Below are 17,375 nucleotides of genomic sequence, written 5' to 3'. Positions count from 1 at the left end.
ACATCGTCTGCATCTCAATCCAACTGGCCTCCATATAACACACTTGGTTTTTCTACCTGAGTGTTCCATTATGTATTCAACTGTATTTATTGAGTATCTATTAGGTGCCAAGCTGTTTCTCTAATCTTAATATCAGGAACGATGCCTCAGGGAGACCATCTCAAAGTGCCGCCACGTAACAGGCCTGGGACCAATGAATGATCTATACATGTTGACTATGGAATATTAGAAATGGATGTTAGAACTTAGGTAAGATACTTAGCAAACCTCTACATGTTACCAATGAGAACGGGAAGGCTTGGGAAGATTTTATGACCTTTTTGAGATCATGCAACCAAGTTTGGGCCCAGCCCAGACTTCAGCTTATGTTCTGCTACCCAGGACAGTGAACTTGTCACCACTTTAGCCTGCCTCTCAGGATGGTTCTGTGAAGTTTTGCTAACAAATGTGGAAATAACATATAGTCATTCCTTCAGATTGCCAGTCCAAATGACACCAATACAGATGGCACTTCAGTGGGAATATAGATAAAATTCAGCTCCGGGGAAACTGTACAGTGTACCTGGTTGAAAGAGATTTGTTTTGAAATGCAAGAGCTTTTACTTACATCCTTAGTAATAGGCCCCTGGCTTTATAAGTGACAGCAACATAGCTTTTCTCTCTGTAATGCCTGTACCTGTGCCCACATTCTCGTCCTATATCACTCTTCTCTGATTTCTATCAGGCAAATTAGTATCTCACCCTTCACTGCCCCCCACCCCGACATGGTTCTAAGCTACTCCTATTTATGTATTATTAAGTTGTTTGGTCATATTCACCCTAATTTTTTCCCCACAAATAGGACAGGCAGAAAAAAAAAGAATCAGTGACTTGGTTCTTTTCTCTCACTTCCAGGTTTTTTATTTCTGATTTGCTTCACAGTCATTAGGATTTTCCACCTTTGTGGCTTTCAAATATTCTGTAATTCAAGGAACTTTTATTTTTTTTGTTCTGACTTCCAGCCTGGCTTAAGATGAATAATCAACAGCTTGGTTCTTCTCTATTACTTTCAGTTTTTTTTAACTTTTTCATTTGCCTCACTGTAATTAGGATTTTCCACTTCTGTGTCTTCCACACTTTTTGTAATTTAGGAAACTGGTTTTCTTGTTATTAGTCACTTTCAGACTGGCTTAAGAATTTCAAAATTTGGATCCTAAGTGACTGATGAACAGATGGCTTTAGGTAAAAGCCTAACTTATCTGTACTTTGCTTCACAATGGTAAAACATTAATTAAATAAAAATATGCTTTTATACAAACATACTTACTCAACCAAACTATTGACTCCTTAAGGACAAAGATCAGGTCTCTATTTCTGCCCTACCTTATATGTAATAGATTCAAAATAAATATTTGTGAATAAATGAATCAATCAGCAAGCAGTCAAGTCACCCAGTTGGTTAGTATTTATGAGGTATAAATACTATCCATCAGATGATTTAACCTTTGCAATAAAATGGATGTACCTTGGGATTTGCTGCTACTGTAATTTTGTAGCACAATTCCTATAAGTTTATTTTCTGAACTTCAAGAAGCTAAAGGAAAAATATCAATTTAGTAGGCTTTTTTCTCATTTGTGAGACAGAAGATTATTTTCTTTTCACAAAGTTACTTGAAATGTTTTGTAGTTGCTTCCAGTTCTTCCACATCACTATTTTAGACCCTTGGGCCTGGCTCTCTCAAAAAGAGAAGAAAGGAGGTATGGGGGAAATGGAGGGTTTTAAAGCAAATAGTTTCATATGTTCAAAAGATTCAGGAAGTAAATACCATATCAGTTGAATATTGACATCTAAATAATGTAAAGATACATTTTGTGTGTGTAAGGGAGAAGGGCTTTATGTCTGGTAGCTTTTTCATATCAGCAAATGAATGAACCAACATACCTGATTTAAAATATTAATTATAATCCATAAGACAAAATCAGTACTGTATATAAGCATGTATTTTCCCCAGTGTCATTCAAATCTACTTTATTTTTTTGTGAAACAACACACTATCGAAGAGTTAACGCTCTTGGTATTGAATGTTGTTGTTGTTTTAAAATGGCTCCATTTTCCTTACTTTTCAAATGAAGTTAACTGTTATAACATGGAGTCTGGGGTAAATTGATCAGATATTGAAAAATCTATTTTTCATCATTTTAATGCAATATCTTCATGAGGATTTTTTTTTTTTGCTGTTGTTGTCTTGTTATTATTTTTCTACCTGAGCTTATCTCTTTTAAACTCCATGCTATAAGAATCAATGATGTCCATTGCCTAGAACAGTGTCTGGTACATAGTAGGTGCTCAAAATGTGTTACATGAATAAATGGAAGAGCACCTTTCATATAACCATGTTTAATATGACATTGCTCTTTATAGTTTTTTTTTTTCTCTCCCTTTTTTTCTGGAGTTTTTACACTTTTATGTGTGTGTGGAGTCTAAATCTTCTTAAATTCTCAAGTTTCAGTCACTTAACTGTTCTATCTTCCATCTACTTTCTTTTCTTAATTTCTGGCACCAATGTGAAAATCATAGTGCTTATGTGTTTGTAATGACAGAACTTCCTTTGTCGTTTCTTTAGATTTATTTTAATCCTTAGTGACTCATATTTAGAAATAAACTGTGCAGCTGTGGTGGAGCTAAGCTGTTGCCAACAACTCAAGGGGCAAACAAGTGTTCTCTCACAATGGATGGGTGGTCCTCAGCCTTGAATTATTTGCTGTTCAGTTTTTTTATTTTATTTTGAAGTATAATTGCTTTACAATTTGGTGTTAGTTTCTGCTGTATGATGAAGTGAATCGGTTATATGTATATACATATCCCCTTCCTCTTGAGCCTCCCTCCCACCCTACCCTCCAATTCCACTCTTTCAGGTCATCACAGGGCTGTTCAGTTTTAACAATGGAATCGCATCATCAAACAGTGTCTTGAGCTTTTTCAGTTTAGTGGGACCATTAAAATCTGTTTCCTTATTTGACAGATCCTGCCCCAACAATTATTTCCACTTTGCCCTGAGGTCTTTAATATCTCTCTCTCTACTGTGTTGACCAACTGTCCTGATTTGCCTGATGCTGTCCTGGTTTCAGCATCAAAGGTTCCTGGTCCTTAGTTCCTGGCAGACCAGGATGGTTGATTATCCAACTTTCCGTCTGTGTTCAAACCACCACTATCCTAAAAAGAATGTATCTCTCTCTACCTTGTGATCATCTCTGTCCTGTCATCTTCTCCCTCTCAGGAAAAAAAAAAAAAGTAGGCAAATAGTTGTCATTTGAAATACCTTCTCTTTCTTCTCTCACTTGCTCCTCAGCTGAACTATTTCCAAAGCTACTGCCTCCACTGAAATTGTTCTCACCAAGTCTCATGAACAGTTTTCAGTGCTGATCTTGCTTTACTTCTTTGTCATGATTGGACACTCTTGGCCACTTTATTCCTCTCAAACTCTTCACTGTCTTGAACAGCTTTACAGTCCTTCTTTCCCCCAATCTTTATGCCTGTCCAATCCTTTTCAGCTTTTCATAGGATCCAATTTCTCTGTCTGCTCACTAAATTTTTGTGTATGTTCTCCAGAATTTTCTTTTCAGTTCACTCCACTGAGTAATCTCATCCCCTGATGTAATTTTATTGCTTGCCTATAAGCATCGTCCTAGACCCTTAGTGTATATTAACTTAGTGAGAGAATGACTCTTATATCTCATTTCTTCTCTCTAAACGTGGCATTCAAAACTTGTTTCCTGCTGGAATGAATGTTATATCTCCAAGCTGAGGGTATCACGTCCCCTTACTCTGTTGCCCAACAGACCCCCCTCATAGGAGTATTGGAGTTTTCATATTCATCTTTATTAATTTTTATCCTGAATGTGCACATAAGGTGTTCTAGACCAGAGGCCAATTTCCTTTAATCAACTTCCAGTAAATATCATCACTACCTTCTACCCTTTGTTCAAGCCTTACCCCTAAAGAGACATAGTGAGATCTGATGAAAATTTTCCTGTGTGAGTGACTGACCCAGGAAAAAATGATTTTTCTCTGCTTATAAAGGAGAAGGAGGCAGTTGTCCCCTTCTCCCTCTGAAAGGGTCTCCTTGGAAACCTAATGGCTCTGAGTCCTAATTCCAGCTTCTCTGGGAGCCAGGTAGCCCCATGCATCTCAGATTCTACAACCTAGAAATGTCTCCAAAGTCTGGGCTTTATATTTTTGAAATGTAAATGCCCACAGAGATAGCCATTCTAGTCTTTCTGACACCTTGCGGCTTAACCTAGAGAACTACTCTGGGCTATAACCAATTGGCCTTCTTGGATTGGTAAAATTAATCAGACAAATGATTACAGAGCTAATTCTCATGGTATGGGAAGGTGTTCATGTGGCTAGAACTTTTTATAGGTGTCCTGAGAAATCCAGGAGAGTTTATTTCCTCATGTTTAGTTGAATTGCACCCAGCATTCCCTCCTCTACCCAACCTAGAAACTAGGAGTTCACCCTTGCTCTTTTTCCTCTTCTTTAGCATCAATTTGGTCACCAAATTCCCACATCTCTACTCTCTTAAACATTTCCCTACTCTGTTTGTTTGTTTGTTTTCTTCCTGATACCATTTCCCTGGATCAGATCCTCATAAGCTTTCAGTGAATTCTTTCAATTGCCTCCTATTTTCTCTGACTCCATTTCTGTCCTTCTCAAATATATACTCTGTACTAATGTCCAAAGAATTGATTTGAAATGCATATCTGCCCATGCCACTTCCTGCTTAAATCCCTTCAAAGGCTCCTGATTACCTACAAGACAACATCTAGACTTTGTATATGGTCGGAGGTTGAGGTTCAAACCCTGACTTAAAGGTCTAATTAGTTTGAGTTGAGAACAGTACCCTGGTTCATCTGTGGACATGTCTCCTTCTTGTACTTGATCTTCTACAAATGCTCACCTACTTGAGAGAACTGCACTGGCACACTGAGTTACCCTCTGTCTTCATACATGCATTTTCGTCTTCTTTCCTCTTCCTCCAACCTACTTTTCCCTTGCTGACTCATGTTCCTGCTTTAGAATTCTTCATGAATACTATCTTCTCCAGGAAGCCTTTCCCAATTTCCTTTCCCATATTGTGCAAGCCTATAGCACTTTCCACATTGTGTTGAAATTATTTATGTAATCAAATCTTCCACTATTTACTCTAAGTTCCTCCCTAGGAAGGGCTGTTTTGCATTCAACTCTGTATTTCTAGTCTCCAGTATAACCACTGACACATAGCAGTTCAATAAAGGGAGATATTATTATTTTTATCATTGGTAATGTCAGTATAACCTTCCTATTGTCAAGTCCAACTGGAGAGACAAAGTAAAGTAATAATTATCTTGAATTTGGAAAAAGTAGATATTTGATAAAAATGCAGGAATACAAGAACTATATACACATATGCACACAAAAACATGTCTGTGTGCAGATTCACAAACAGATTACAAATGAAATATCAGAGAGAAAATTTACATGTAAGCAGGACAAATAACCCACCCACTCGATATGATTTCAAGGGTGCAAGAATATCCAACTCTACAGAAGTTACATCCCTATCTATAGGATGAATCCTACTCTTCCACTTATAAAATTTCATTACTTTGGCTCAAAAACCTTGCCTCTCTCTGCTCAACTGTAAATAACATTGAAAGATAGATTCTTTTGCAAAGTATCAGACTCAGGATTTCTTTAAATGGCAAATACCATTAGGCTTTTCTTTATAAATGTGTCACACAGTGTACTTGTAGAGTACTCTTAAAACATGATATACCTGAAATTTAAAGATATTGCTAAGTTTTCTCTCAGAAACAAAACAGGGTTTAAATTCAATAGGCAACCTTTCTAAAAATAAGGTAGAATTGAAACAAGATATGAATAATTAAGTTCTAGATCAGAATGACTTGGAGAAGGAAATGGCACCCCACTCCAGTGTTCTTGCCTGGAAAATCCCATGGACGGAGGAGCCTGGTAGGCTACAGTCCCTGGGATCACGAAGAGTTGGACACGACTGAAGCAACTTAGCAGGAGCAGCAGCAGCAGATCAGGATGACTATTATTACTGTTGTTTTGACGCTGATCTTTTAGCATTTATGTGATATTTAATATTTTCATTAACAATTTCCCTTCTGAGATTGCGGAATATGGGTCAATAGCTATCTTCAATGGTTTCAGAGTATCTGAATTTATCCTAGCCTCACAGGATGTCTCACAACCCTTAGCACTTGGTTAGGTATGAATTTTAGTGTTTTCGTTGTTTCTAGTGTATTTGTTTTCTCCCTTCTTTTGGTTCAGAAACTTCTTGAAGGCAGAAAATGTGCAATTTTGTTGTCTTTTAATACCCTGTATCAAAGAAGATTAAGTTAGAGACTTAAATTGATAGCTGATTTAGAATGACCTCAAGACATCTATTCTAGGCTCACTCTTTTAGAGAAGCTTGTTCCTACAAATCTACCTCCAGTGTACCTCAAAACATTTCTCCCATGTTCAAAGAAGTCACAGCAGAAAATGTAATGGGTATTTCTCAAAAGTGTTGAGGTTTCACTTAGTCTACTATTAATACATCTTTATGTTCATTGTCAGACATTTGGACAGAATTAGCTGATGTTTATGAATTAGGATTGGTTGTATACTTCAGTACAACCTAAGTTTTTTCCAAGTGGCGTTTTAGGTTTCCCATTATAATCTGTATATCTATTCTTCTGGGTATGCGTAAGTTTCATTAGCCCTGCTAGAGTTTTGCAATATATGTCTTAGAACTTTAGCTCCAGGTTTCAAGCTTGGCAGTCAAGTTACTTAAATAAATCACTCATATCTTAAAGGATGTTGACGTATCTTGAAAGCTCTGCTATGCTCTCCACAATACACAGTGTTTTCCTGCTTAACAGAAAGATCCATTGAGCCTTCTTTATCATTTTATGGCTATCAATTTATAAATAAAGGAGATAGAAATTGACCTGGGAATTTCATAACCAAGTTCTGAGCACCCAGGATTAATTTGGAGAAGAATGCCACAAACCAAATCAGCATTTCTTTTCATCTCATTTCACAGGCCTTCAAGAGGGAATTGAAAACGAAAGAACCTGTAATCATGAGTACTCTTGAGACTGTACGAATATTTCTGACAGAGCAGCCTTTGGAAGGACTAGAGAAACTCTACCAGGAGCCCAGAGGTAATTGAATGTGGAACTGTAATAACATATTGATAGAAGGATCAGTGGTGACAGAGCATCCCATCCATTCTGGCTGCCAAGGTCTGGATAGGTCTCATATTTTCTGGGTTAAATAGAATCGATTCAAATTAAACCTTGATGCTGAAAAAGAAAAGGGACTCATAAAGCACCATGCATAAATCTGTTTGCACATTCATAAATAAACATTAAAAGAGATTAGCGATCACTTATTGAAACATTTAGTAAACAACAAACAAAAGAGATTATCTGCGAGGACGTTTATTGTCACAAAGACTATAAGCTAATTTTCAATTTAAGAGCCTTCTTTCCTGCAGTAAATTCGAGCTGGTGGTGTGCATCCTAACATCTTGCTACTCAGTAGCATAAATGAATCTTGGATTATCTGACTGATATAAAGTAGAACAGATTCACTCAGGAAGACACGACTTCAGATGTGCTAAACTCCAAAGCAGAAAAGAACCATTAATCAGAAGGTTACCCTGTTGTGAAACTTTTCTCTTTCTTTTTACCAGTATGACCTTTTCAGCAGGTTTTTTTTTTTTTTTAAAAAAAAAAAACACACAAAAACGAATGTGGCCTAAAACCTTGTCATTTTGCCAATTTAGAGCTGCCGCCTGAGGAGAAAGCCCAGAATGTCACACGACTCCTACGAAAGCAGGCTGAGGAGGTCAACACAGAGTGGGAAAAATTGAACCTGCACTCGGCTGACTGGCAGAGAAAAATAGATGAGGCCCTCGAAAGACTCCAAGAACTGCAGGAGGCCACGGACGAGCTGGACCTCAAACTGCGCCAAGCTGAGGTGATCAAGGGATCGTGGCAGCCCGTGGGCGATCTTCTCATTGACTCCCTCCAGGATCACCTTGAGAAAGTCAAGGTACGGTCTACTGCTTGACCTCAGCACCCTTTGAGAGATTTAAAGGAGGTTCTAATCTGAACTCTGGTACAATATTTTCTTCTCGAAAAGTTAAAAATGGGGCCCTTATGTACTTGAATGCTTTCACAAATTCAAAGTCTTCTGGCGCATGGTTGGCGGGGTGGCGGGGGTGGGGGTGGTGGCCTGGAGAATTCAAACGAACTTTTTGGCCAACCCAATATTTTCTCATTGAGAAGATAGTGATCTAATCATCTGTCTGTCTTCAGTAATAGAAAATGAAATATTAAGTTACAGGGGGAAAACATCTTTTGGATTTTGCTATGAGGAAATTCTAGTGTACTAAAGTGGTCTGAATTACTCACGGGTGTCTGAGTGCATGTGCGTGTGTGTGTGTATGTGTGTATTTTTGGTTCTTAGTATCAGAGAAGGGAAAAATACAATATTTAGTCAGTAGCCAGGAGTCTAGGTTTTGGCCTTTTTGCTAACTGAATTATATGACTTGAGTGAGTTATGGTACTGTGAACTAAGACCATTAATTCTGCCCTTCCATTAAAAGGCATTGTATAGAATACAATTTTTGCATTGTATTAGTCCACTGCAGGGATTAGGAAATATCACTCTATATTTGGAATAATGCCCATGAGACCAAAGTTACATTCCCATATGGCACAAAGATGATAAATACATTTACAGAGAAAGAATATACATATTTAAGAGTATCATTTTGAAAAGTAGCAACTTGAAACATATTTAGTCTGTTTATCTAGTGTCAAGACCAACACATCCCCCCAGGTTCAAATGCAGAAGAAGTGAAATCCTCACCTGAACTTGGCACATTTGGCAGCCCCCTCATTCTGGAAGGTCTCTTCTCCTGGGCTTTCATGGCACTGCTTCCTCCACATCCTTCTTCATCCTGTATTTTCCTCAGTTCTGAAACTCTCCCCACCCTTCAGGTGTTGATACGCTCAAATTTCTAATCTGAGCTCAGTTCTCTTTTAATTCTATAAAAACCTTAGCTCATGTGCTAAGTCACTTTCAGTCATGTCCGACTCTTTGTAACCCTATGGACTGTAGCCCGCCAGGCTCCTCTGCCCATGGGACTCTCCAGAGAAGAATACTGGAGTGGGTTGCCATTTCCTCCTCCAGGTCAGTTCTCTTCTTTTTGGATAAATGCTCCCAGTTTGAAATGGAGTGAATGGTGACTGATCTGAATTTCTAGTCTGAATCTCTTTTCTGGTCTGCTAACCCATATGCCATTCCCTGGAGGAGGAAATGGCAACCCACTCCAGTATTCTTGCCTGGAGAATCTCATGGACAGAGGAGCCTGGTGGGCCACAGTCCATGGGGTTGCAAAGAGTTGGACATGACTGAGTGACTGACTACAACCTATATGCCATTAGAATCCAAAGGCAACCATTCTGAAAGCAAATCCATTTGTTCTCCTGTTGGCCCCTTCCCCTTTTGACCTAGCTTTTCTTCTGTTTCCTATTTCAGTTAATGGATCATAAGCCAACAAGTTGCTCAGGCTAAAAACTTGAGGTCTATCCTTGAATCCTTCTGTGTTTTCATTGACTTCACTGATTGCTCATTTTGCCTCAGAATATCTCCTTTATGTTTTCTCTCCTCTTTTTACCCAGTGTCCCCTTCTAGTCCCAGCATCTGTTAATTCAGATAGCTATATTATACATCCTTAAACCCCATTCCCCATTAGCATTCATGGCATATCACAGACACTACAGTTTAAATATTTGCTTAGTGAGTGAATGAATAAACAGTTTCTTTACTGATATTTCTGTTATCCATTCTCTTCCAATTCTAATCCAAACACTCTCCAGGAGACTGCCTGCCTGATGAAGAAGTCCAGCAAATGCCAAAGGCAGGTGACCCTGTTTCTTCCTAGCCCTAGCATAGAAACCTGACTGTTGCTTCTGTCCTCTCTAGGCCATTAAGGACACTCTGACCATATCCCCCTTTCCCCATCTCTTTTCATAACTCTCTACCTTTGCAAATGCTCTCCACTCTGCCTGGTCAGCCCAACTTATCTGCCTGGTGAACTTTCACTTGGCTCAACTCCAATGGCTCCAAGCCCATCTTTCACCCCCACCTCCCATCAAGCAGAAGAAACTGCTCTTAATTCAGTGCGTCTATAGATCACCACACATGCTTAAATTGTTGCACTTAAACTCTATAGATCACCACACATGCTTAAATTGTTGCACTTAAACTTCACGTACATTGTGGCCTTTTTGTTCTCCCATAGAAAGTAAGCCTCCTCAGAAAAAGGATCCTGCTGTACATCTGTGAATTCACAGTTCCTGGTAAATTGCCAGTAGCATATAAGAAGTCTAATGTAGCTTCTTTTATTCCTTCACCCAACAGTTGTTTATGAGCTTCTGTGAAATGCACTATGTATGTGTTCAGTTCAGTTCAGTCGCTCAGTTGTGTCCGACTCTTTGAGACCCCATGAATTGCAGCACGCCAGGCCTCCCTGTCCATCACCAACTCCCGGAGTTCACTCAAACTCATGTCCATAGAGTCGGTGATGCCATCCAGCCATCTCATCCTCTGTCGTCCTCTTCTCCTCCTGCCCCTAAGCCCTCCCAGCATCAGAGTCTTTTCCAATGAGTCAACTCTTCGCAAAGTGTTATAAATGGAACATGCTTGGTCTTTGTCCTTATGAAGCCTACAGTCTAATGTGGAATTGAAAAGCTCTTCATTAAAATAGTAGGTGAAGATATCAAGGGAGATTAAAAATTTGACTTTATAACTTCCAAAATATCTTCCCTAACATTCTATGACCCCAGGTCTAACTTTTAAAGCAATGGTTAACAATTCTGTGTACATAAAAATTAAAATAATGTTTTGAAATACGTTACCTATTTAGCATTAAAAATATTCTTTTTATCCCAAAATATAGGAACTAAATTCTTTTTTAAATTAACTTATTTATTTTACTTTACAATATTGTATTGGTTTTGCCATACATTGACTTGAATCCGCCATGAGTGTACATGTGTTCCCCATCCTGAACCCCCTCCCACCTCCCTAGGAACTAAATTCTTAAAAATTTCCCCCAAATGGCAAATTAACTTAAAAGAATGTCCCAAAGGAAGTAAATTAGTTCATAAATCAAGTGGCTAACTATATAGGCTTTTGAGCAGACTTAAAGGATTCATTTTGAGTCATATGGGTCACACAGGAGCATTAGTAAGATAATGAATATAGATGGAGAATGGATACATCATGACTTAATAACAAAAACTAACTAAAAATAGAACAGCTCATATATCAGTGGGCCCTGACCCAACCCTATTTGCGGTTTTCCTTTCAATTCCCCTCTCTCATCTGTTCTTGATCCTAAGACTAACTTTATTTCCCATACCCTGATTGGTAAGCCTCCTCACTCCCATCCCAGTAATAACAAAACATGTATACACTGAATGCTGCTTTAAAAAGAGCTTGTATGTAACAACACTTCTTTCTCAGACACCAATACACTAAAGTTACAGTACCTGGTCATAATATGCATTTACTGGTCATAACAGATGGGATTATCTTGGTTTCTAAACCAGTATTCCATAAATATTTTATGCCTATCTTAAAATTATAGATGATATGAATTTATATATATTTATTTCCCTTCAGAAGTTGCTCTTCATTTCACAGTGGAAATAAACATCAGGTTTTTTCTGTTGCATCTCAACAATACCAGCTTTGAAACTTTGGTGGTGGTAGTTTATCAGGAGTAAATTTTATTAACTAAAACTTAGTTTGAAAAGCAGCCGAAGAGTACTTAATACCATGCTTCCTGTTTTTCTACTCAGCAATTTAAGCCCTTAAATTTAAGCCCTCAGAAGCTCCATGCTGTAGGGAATGCAGAGCGGATAGCTAGGCTGGTAGCCAGAACATTTTATGTATCCATCTCAGTTTGTTTTCATCACCCTTAGTGACTCTCTCATAATATCCGCCTCCATTCAGCTCTCATTTGTTAAAGAAGTTGTTATTCAAGTCACTATGGAATGTGTGTTTTTGTGGGATTTAGCATTACATCATTTCATTAGCAAATGTGATTTTAGAATTTGGAGAATGGATAAAACAGCAACTAAGTCTTAGAACCCTATGGACATGGCATTATTACTAGTCATCATCGTTAGGACAGTGTATATACAATAAGAGAAAGGAACATAATGTTAATATTGACTATTTAGCTCACTAAGAGAATCTCAGCCTTCCAAATATAGCTGCCATAGAAATAACCACTAGAATAAAATTTAAATTTTAAATGCCTCTTTATTTTTAAAATTCATGATTCATACTGCTTATCAAATATTTTAAGGACAGAATCATGATTTCTCATTTGACTGGAAATAACACCAATGCTTATGTGACTATGCAAATATTCTTACATTCTCTGTAGTCATGGGGAATGAGAATAACTCCTTGAATCGCTAGGTGTGCCACATCTACCTATAAGTGGAAAACATTCAGGTTTTAATAGAGTAGAACCACTTTGGAATCTAAAGTCTACTTATGACATCTTTGTTCTTAAGAATAATTCCTGTGTGAAAAACTTTGTGCAAGTGGTTGTTTTTCCATGTTGTCTCTTTGTTTTAACCTACCATGGTTTCACGACACTGACTGGTACGTCATTCTTGAGCCAGAAACGTTTCATTGCCGTTAGTTTGCCAATTGACTTGAAACAGTTTTTCACACACTATAGTTAGACTCTCCCAGGCTGCCATTTTGGAATATGCAGATTTCTCATACCCTTGTAGTTATGTATTTTACGTGTTGTTGTTGTTGTTGTTGTTTTCAATCAGACTTTCAACTTATATTTCTTATTATGAACATTCAAGTACAGGGATTCTGTGAGATTTTCCTTGAAGTTCTTACAATGAAATATTTTAGTTGGACCTTTTTGTAATTATAATTGAGAATAATGTAATTATGAACATAGTAGAACAGAGATAACGATGAGGCCACCATGCCATCCTGACTTATTTCAATTTTCAACATTCCCATCTAAAAAATTAAGAAGAAAACTGGTAAGTGCTCTCTTCAGGCTACCTGTGGCATGGTTTATCTGAGAAATTTGTCAGAGAAATGCTATCTCAGAACTTGACACTGAGAAAACCAAGTATGTTTCCTCCTGGTAGGTAATGTGAAATGTGATGTAACACATTAGAATTTCATCTTCACTTTAGAAGCAAGATTTCAGCCATGCTCATGTAACTCTCTCCTCCCTTATTGCTTTTTTCATTTTAACCCTGATATTTTATTATTCATCAATTTTGTTGTATTTGTCATTTATCTCAGCCGACTTTAAATCCTTTCTTATATATGAGTTTTATAGAGAAAGTTTATAATCCTTTGTTACAGAGAGAGGAGATGCATGGCCAGGCAGGACCAAACTGGTTCACAATATGTAAGCTCTCCCCACTCTGAATAAAGGAATGATATTTCCATAATGAATAAGATGTACTACCCATAGTAAGAAAAGGAAAGCTTACTAATATTTTGTTAATTGCTCTTAACAATTGTCAATTGCTATGGGCTACAAGTAACAGAGTAATTCTCTGTGGAGGCCTTTGTTGTTGCTTTTATGTGAGCGCTACACATATTAATGTAAGCTGTTGGAGAAGAAAACACAGAAATGATATAATCCTTTATAAATCTGGGTTAAATATGGAACTAATGCCTGTCATATGGAGTAACCAGGGTTTTATCTAGTTTTCAAAGCATACAATTCTGATGTTTAAAAGCATATGATTTGGCCTTTACTATCTGGGAGTATATCTATGAGAAGGCATATTATAGGAAACTCTCACTTAAATACGTTCAGAAGTCAAGGGTTTTTTTTTTTTTCCAGTATTTTTAAATAGAAGGATCATTGTTGGCCTTACTAGAGCTTAGACACTAAAGGAGGAATTTAATCATCTTAAATTTCCTAACCATATTATTTGTCCAATGTAAAATTAAGTGCAAGTTAATGTTGCCAGGAGAGCTTATTACTTAGTTCCCATGTATTCACTCTCATTTCCTGCTCTGTTTATAAAATTAAAAGAAAATTACTGAGGACAGCAACATCAAATCATGTTCCTTTACCCAAGGCATCGGACTTTAGGTATAGTGCTGTGTGTGTTTTTAAAGCCCCTACCTTGGTTTAGGCAAATAGAACCTTGGTTTACCATGCTATTCCCATCCTGCCTTTGAAATATCTGAAAAGGCAGCACAGAGTAATTGTTTCAGACATCTGCTTAGCATACTTTGAAGTGCATATAAGTTCCTTTGCAGTTTCATTTGAACCCCAGCTGTCTTCACCAAAGTCTATAATCAATCTGAATTAAGTTGCCCTACTTCCCCTAATAAGTCTCTTATTAAGTTCTGCATCAGCCTCTTAGGGAGACTTAAAAGCTAATTCATGTAGAATTGCCATTTTCTACTAATTCATTTGTCAGCTCTCCAAATTCCAAGGAAAACAATTGTGAAGACTATTAATTTGGCTCTTCATAAACAACTTACGTAAGTGTAGTATACATTGGAACCAGGCAAATGATTTAAAACAGTGGGTGGGAGGAAATAAGCTGATGACATTCAATGCGGCTTTCTTTTTGACTGTTTCGAGATGCCCTCCGCATTCAAAGCACAAAGTCATTTATTTAATAAGAGAAACATCCTTCTGCTTTTTACTTTCATAAATAAGGTAATTACTGAGTGAACTTTGCTTAAAGATAGGAAAAGGCTTTCAAACAGTTGGAAAAGGAACATGTTCTTTTTATTATGGAACTTATTTTAATTTGGGCTTCTTTGTATTCCTTTGATGGACTGTGATAAAAGCAGCAGCTAGAATTGGTTGCCATTGTGACTGCATTAAATCAGAGTTGTACAGCTCTTCTTGTCATGGAATATTTAGGAGAACATGGCTAATCAAAATGTTCAGCTAATGAGTTCATCTGACATTATTCTACTAAAGAAGTATTTCATTAGATAATAAAAATTCCTCCAAAGAGTATCATCCTTCCTACTATTTGAAAACAGCCATGTCAAAAAACTGATCCTTTAATATGCCAGTCCTGTTTACTAAGGGTTTATTCCCGAAGCTTTGTTTGTGGCTGGGAGTAATTATAAACACTCTTCCTCAAGTCTTGGAAAATAAAAGATTGTTCAAAACAAAAACTTAAGTAACATAGTATCAGCATTAGCACATCTAAAGACTCAATGATTCATTCACTTATAGTATGGTTAAACCTATACCCAGAGAAATCTGATCCCATTACAGAGTGTGAATGTTTAATTTATTTTGTGAATAAAATGTCCTGGGAGTTATATTAATGGCATCTTAGTTTTCCTGAGAATATAATTATTTAGCACCAAGCTGAGGGAACAAGAATTTTTATTAGTTTGTGTGTATGTGTACATGTAACACATCAACTTGAAACAGTTTTAGATTGAGTTAGTTATTTAACTAAAATTCCATGTTTTCTTCCAAGGTGGACGTACACAGTCAATATGGATTTTTAGTCTCCTTTGACATCTACCAAAGTAGTAACAAGTTTAAAATTTGAAATCTTGCTACTCTCCTACCAGAAGCACAAGGAATGACTTAAGAACAAATAACCCATGGAGTCAGCACCTACTGTATTCCCATCATGCCTTGCAATTACAATTTTTAAAATTAAACAGCTGACATGATGCCGATATTATGCCCCCTTACCTTAACCAAGTTCAGTGATGGCATCAAGCTGGTTCTTGGTTAATCAGTTTTCTGGGAATTGTGGGAATACCTGTGCCTATGATACTAATGGAACACTTAATGGGGACTAAGAAAAGTAAGCTTTTTCATAATAAGATATATTCACACTAAAATTATATTTTTAGTTATAGTTAACAATTGCTATCAATTTTTTTTATCAACTGAACTTGCCAAAAGCAGTGCTTCTCAAGCTTTTCTGCTTCAGTTCTCTGAATGGCTGAGGATATAAAACCAGATATCTTCCCCTTCCACCTGCTTACTTCCTTTTTCCATGAGCATAAAATTTCTTTGATGTTTCTTATTTTTAAAATCTCATTTCAATTCTGTGGTCTTCTCCAAAATGGATTTATTGTGTTTTAATGTAAAGATGTTTTTTCTCCAACATACTATGTAAAATGAATCCTCCAGTATATTCACCTGTGGGTTGTTGTTTAGTCGCTAAGTTGTGTCCAAGTCTTTGGGATCCTATGGACTATAGCCCTCCAGGCTCCTCTGTCCATGGGATTCTCCAGGCAAGACTACTGGAGTGGAAAGTCATTTCTTTTTCCAGAGGATCTTCCCAACCCAGGGATCAAACTCAGGTCTCCTGCATTAGCAGGCAGATTCTTTACCACTCTACCACCAGGGAAGCTCCTCACCTATGGGTATGAAAGCATAATTTGAGAAGAATGATAGAAAAATTGCCCAGTTTGTGACAGCTTCCTCTTTTTCCAACAGCTTCTTTCATTTATGTACACATACACAAAAGGTAGATCCTTCCCATTTCAGATATATGGTTTGCATTTTCGTCTGATCTTTGTGATTCAAAATGTCCATGACTTATAGCTCTTTGTGATTTTGATCATACATTCTTCGAGTCTTTTGTACAGCAGTCACTTAACTAATAATTTAACTGGTTGTTATAGGTCAGGTTCCCTGGAAGCAAACCCTAAGAACAGGGGTCTGGGTGTACAGGATTTGTAGATGGTCAGCTTTCAGGAGAAGCCTGTGTGGGAGTTAGGAAAGCATCACTAAGGAGACAAAAGAGCCTATCAAGCATATCATCTCGGGCCAAATCTAGCTTTATGTCTTGATTCAAATGGAGAAAGCTCTGGAGTATGAACCACCCAGCAGAGTTGTCCTTTTGTACCCCAGCCAGCCATTGGCTGTGGCCAGCACTCTGCTCAGATCAGTTCAGTTCAGTTCAGTCGCTCAGTCGTGTCCAACTCTTTGCGACCCCATGAATCGCAGCACGCCAGTGAGCATTTATTAGCTAGCTCTGAGGTGGAGTGAACACTGATTTTTAGTGTTTTCCAGTTGTCAGGGTATAAATACTCCTGCCATGACTGATTCAAGCTACCAACGTGATCTCACCGAACATGGACTTGGGAAGAAACGCACACGATTGACTCCTGGGCTCTGCTCCAGCCCACCACTGGCTGTGGCCCACCCCTAGAGACTTGAGTCACCTCCCAGGCTGGGAATGTGTGTTGTCTCCTGAGATAGGGGCTCCAATCAGCAGAGATGACCTTTCTGAAGAAGAGAGGCGGC

General features: G+C 37.7%; 1 protein-coding gene across 16 annotated transcripts in view; it reads left to right on the top strand.

The window, feature by feature from the left end:
* The window catches only part of DMD (dystrophin), a 2,668,835-nt gene that overhangs the window by 2,280,946 nt on the left and 370,514 nt on the right, over positions 1 to 17,375 (top strand). For all 16 annotated transcript variants that reach the window (XM_060407875.1, XM_060407877.1, XM_060407874.1 and 13 more), the window contains 2 exons: positions 7,077 to 7,197; positions 7,824 to 8,092. In XM_060407875.1, coding sequence (XP_060263858.1) covers positions 7,077 to 7,197; positions 7,824 to 8,092 — 390 coding nt within the window. The remainder of the gene's footprint in view (positions 1 to 7,076; positions 7,198 to 7,823; positions 8,093 to 17,375) is intronic.

Source organism: Ovis aries, chromosome X (assembly GCF_016772045.2).
Source record: "Ovis aries strain OAR_USU_Benz2616 breed Rambouillet chromosome X, ARS-UI_Ramb_v3.0, whole genome shotgun sequence".
NCBI lineage: Eukaryota > Metazoa > Chordata > Mammalia > Artiodactyla > Bovidae > Ovis > Ovis aries.
This window is presented reverse-complemented; position numbering and strand designations above follow the sequence as displayed.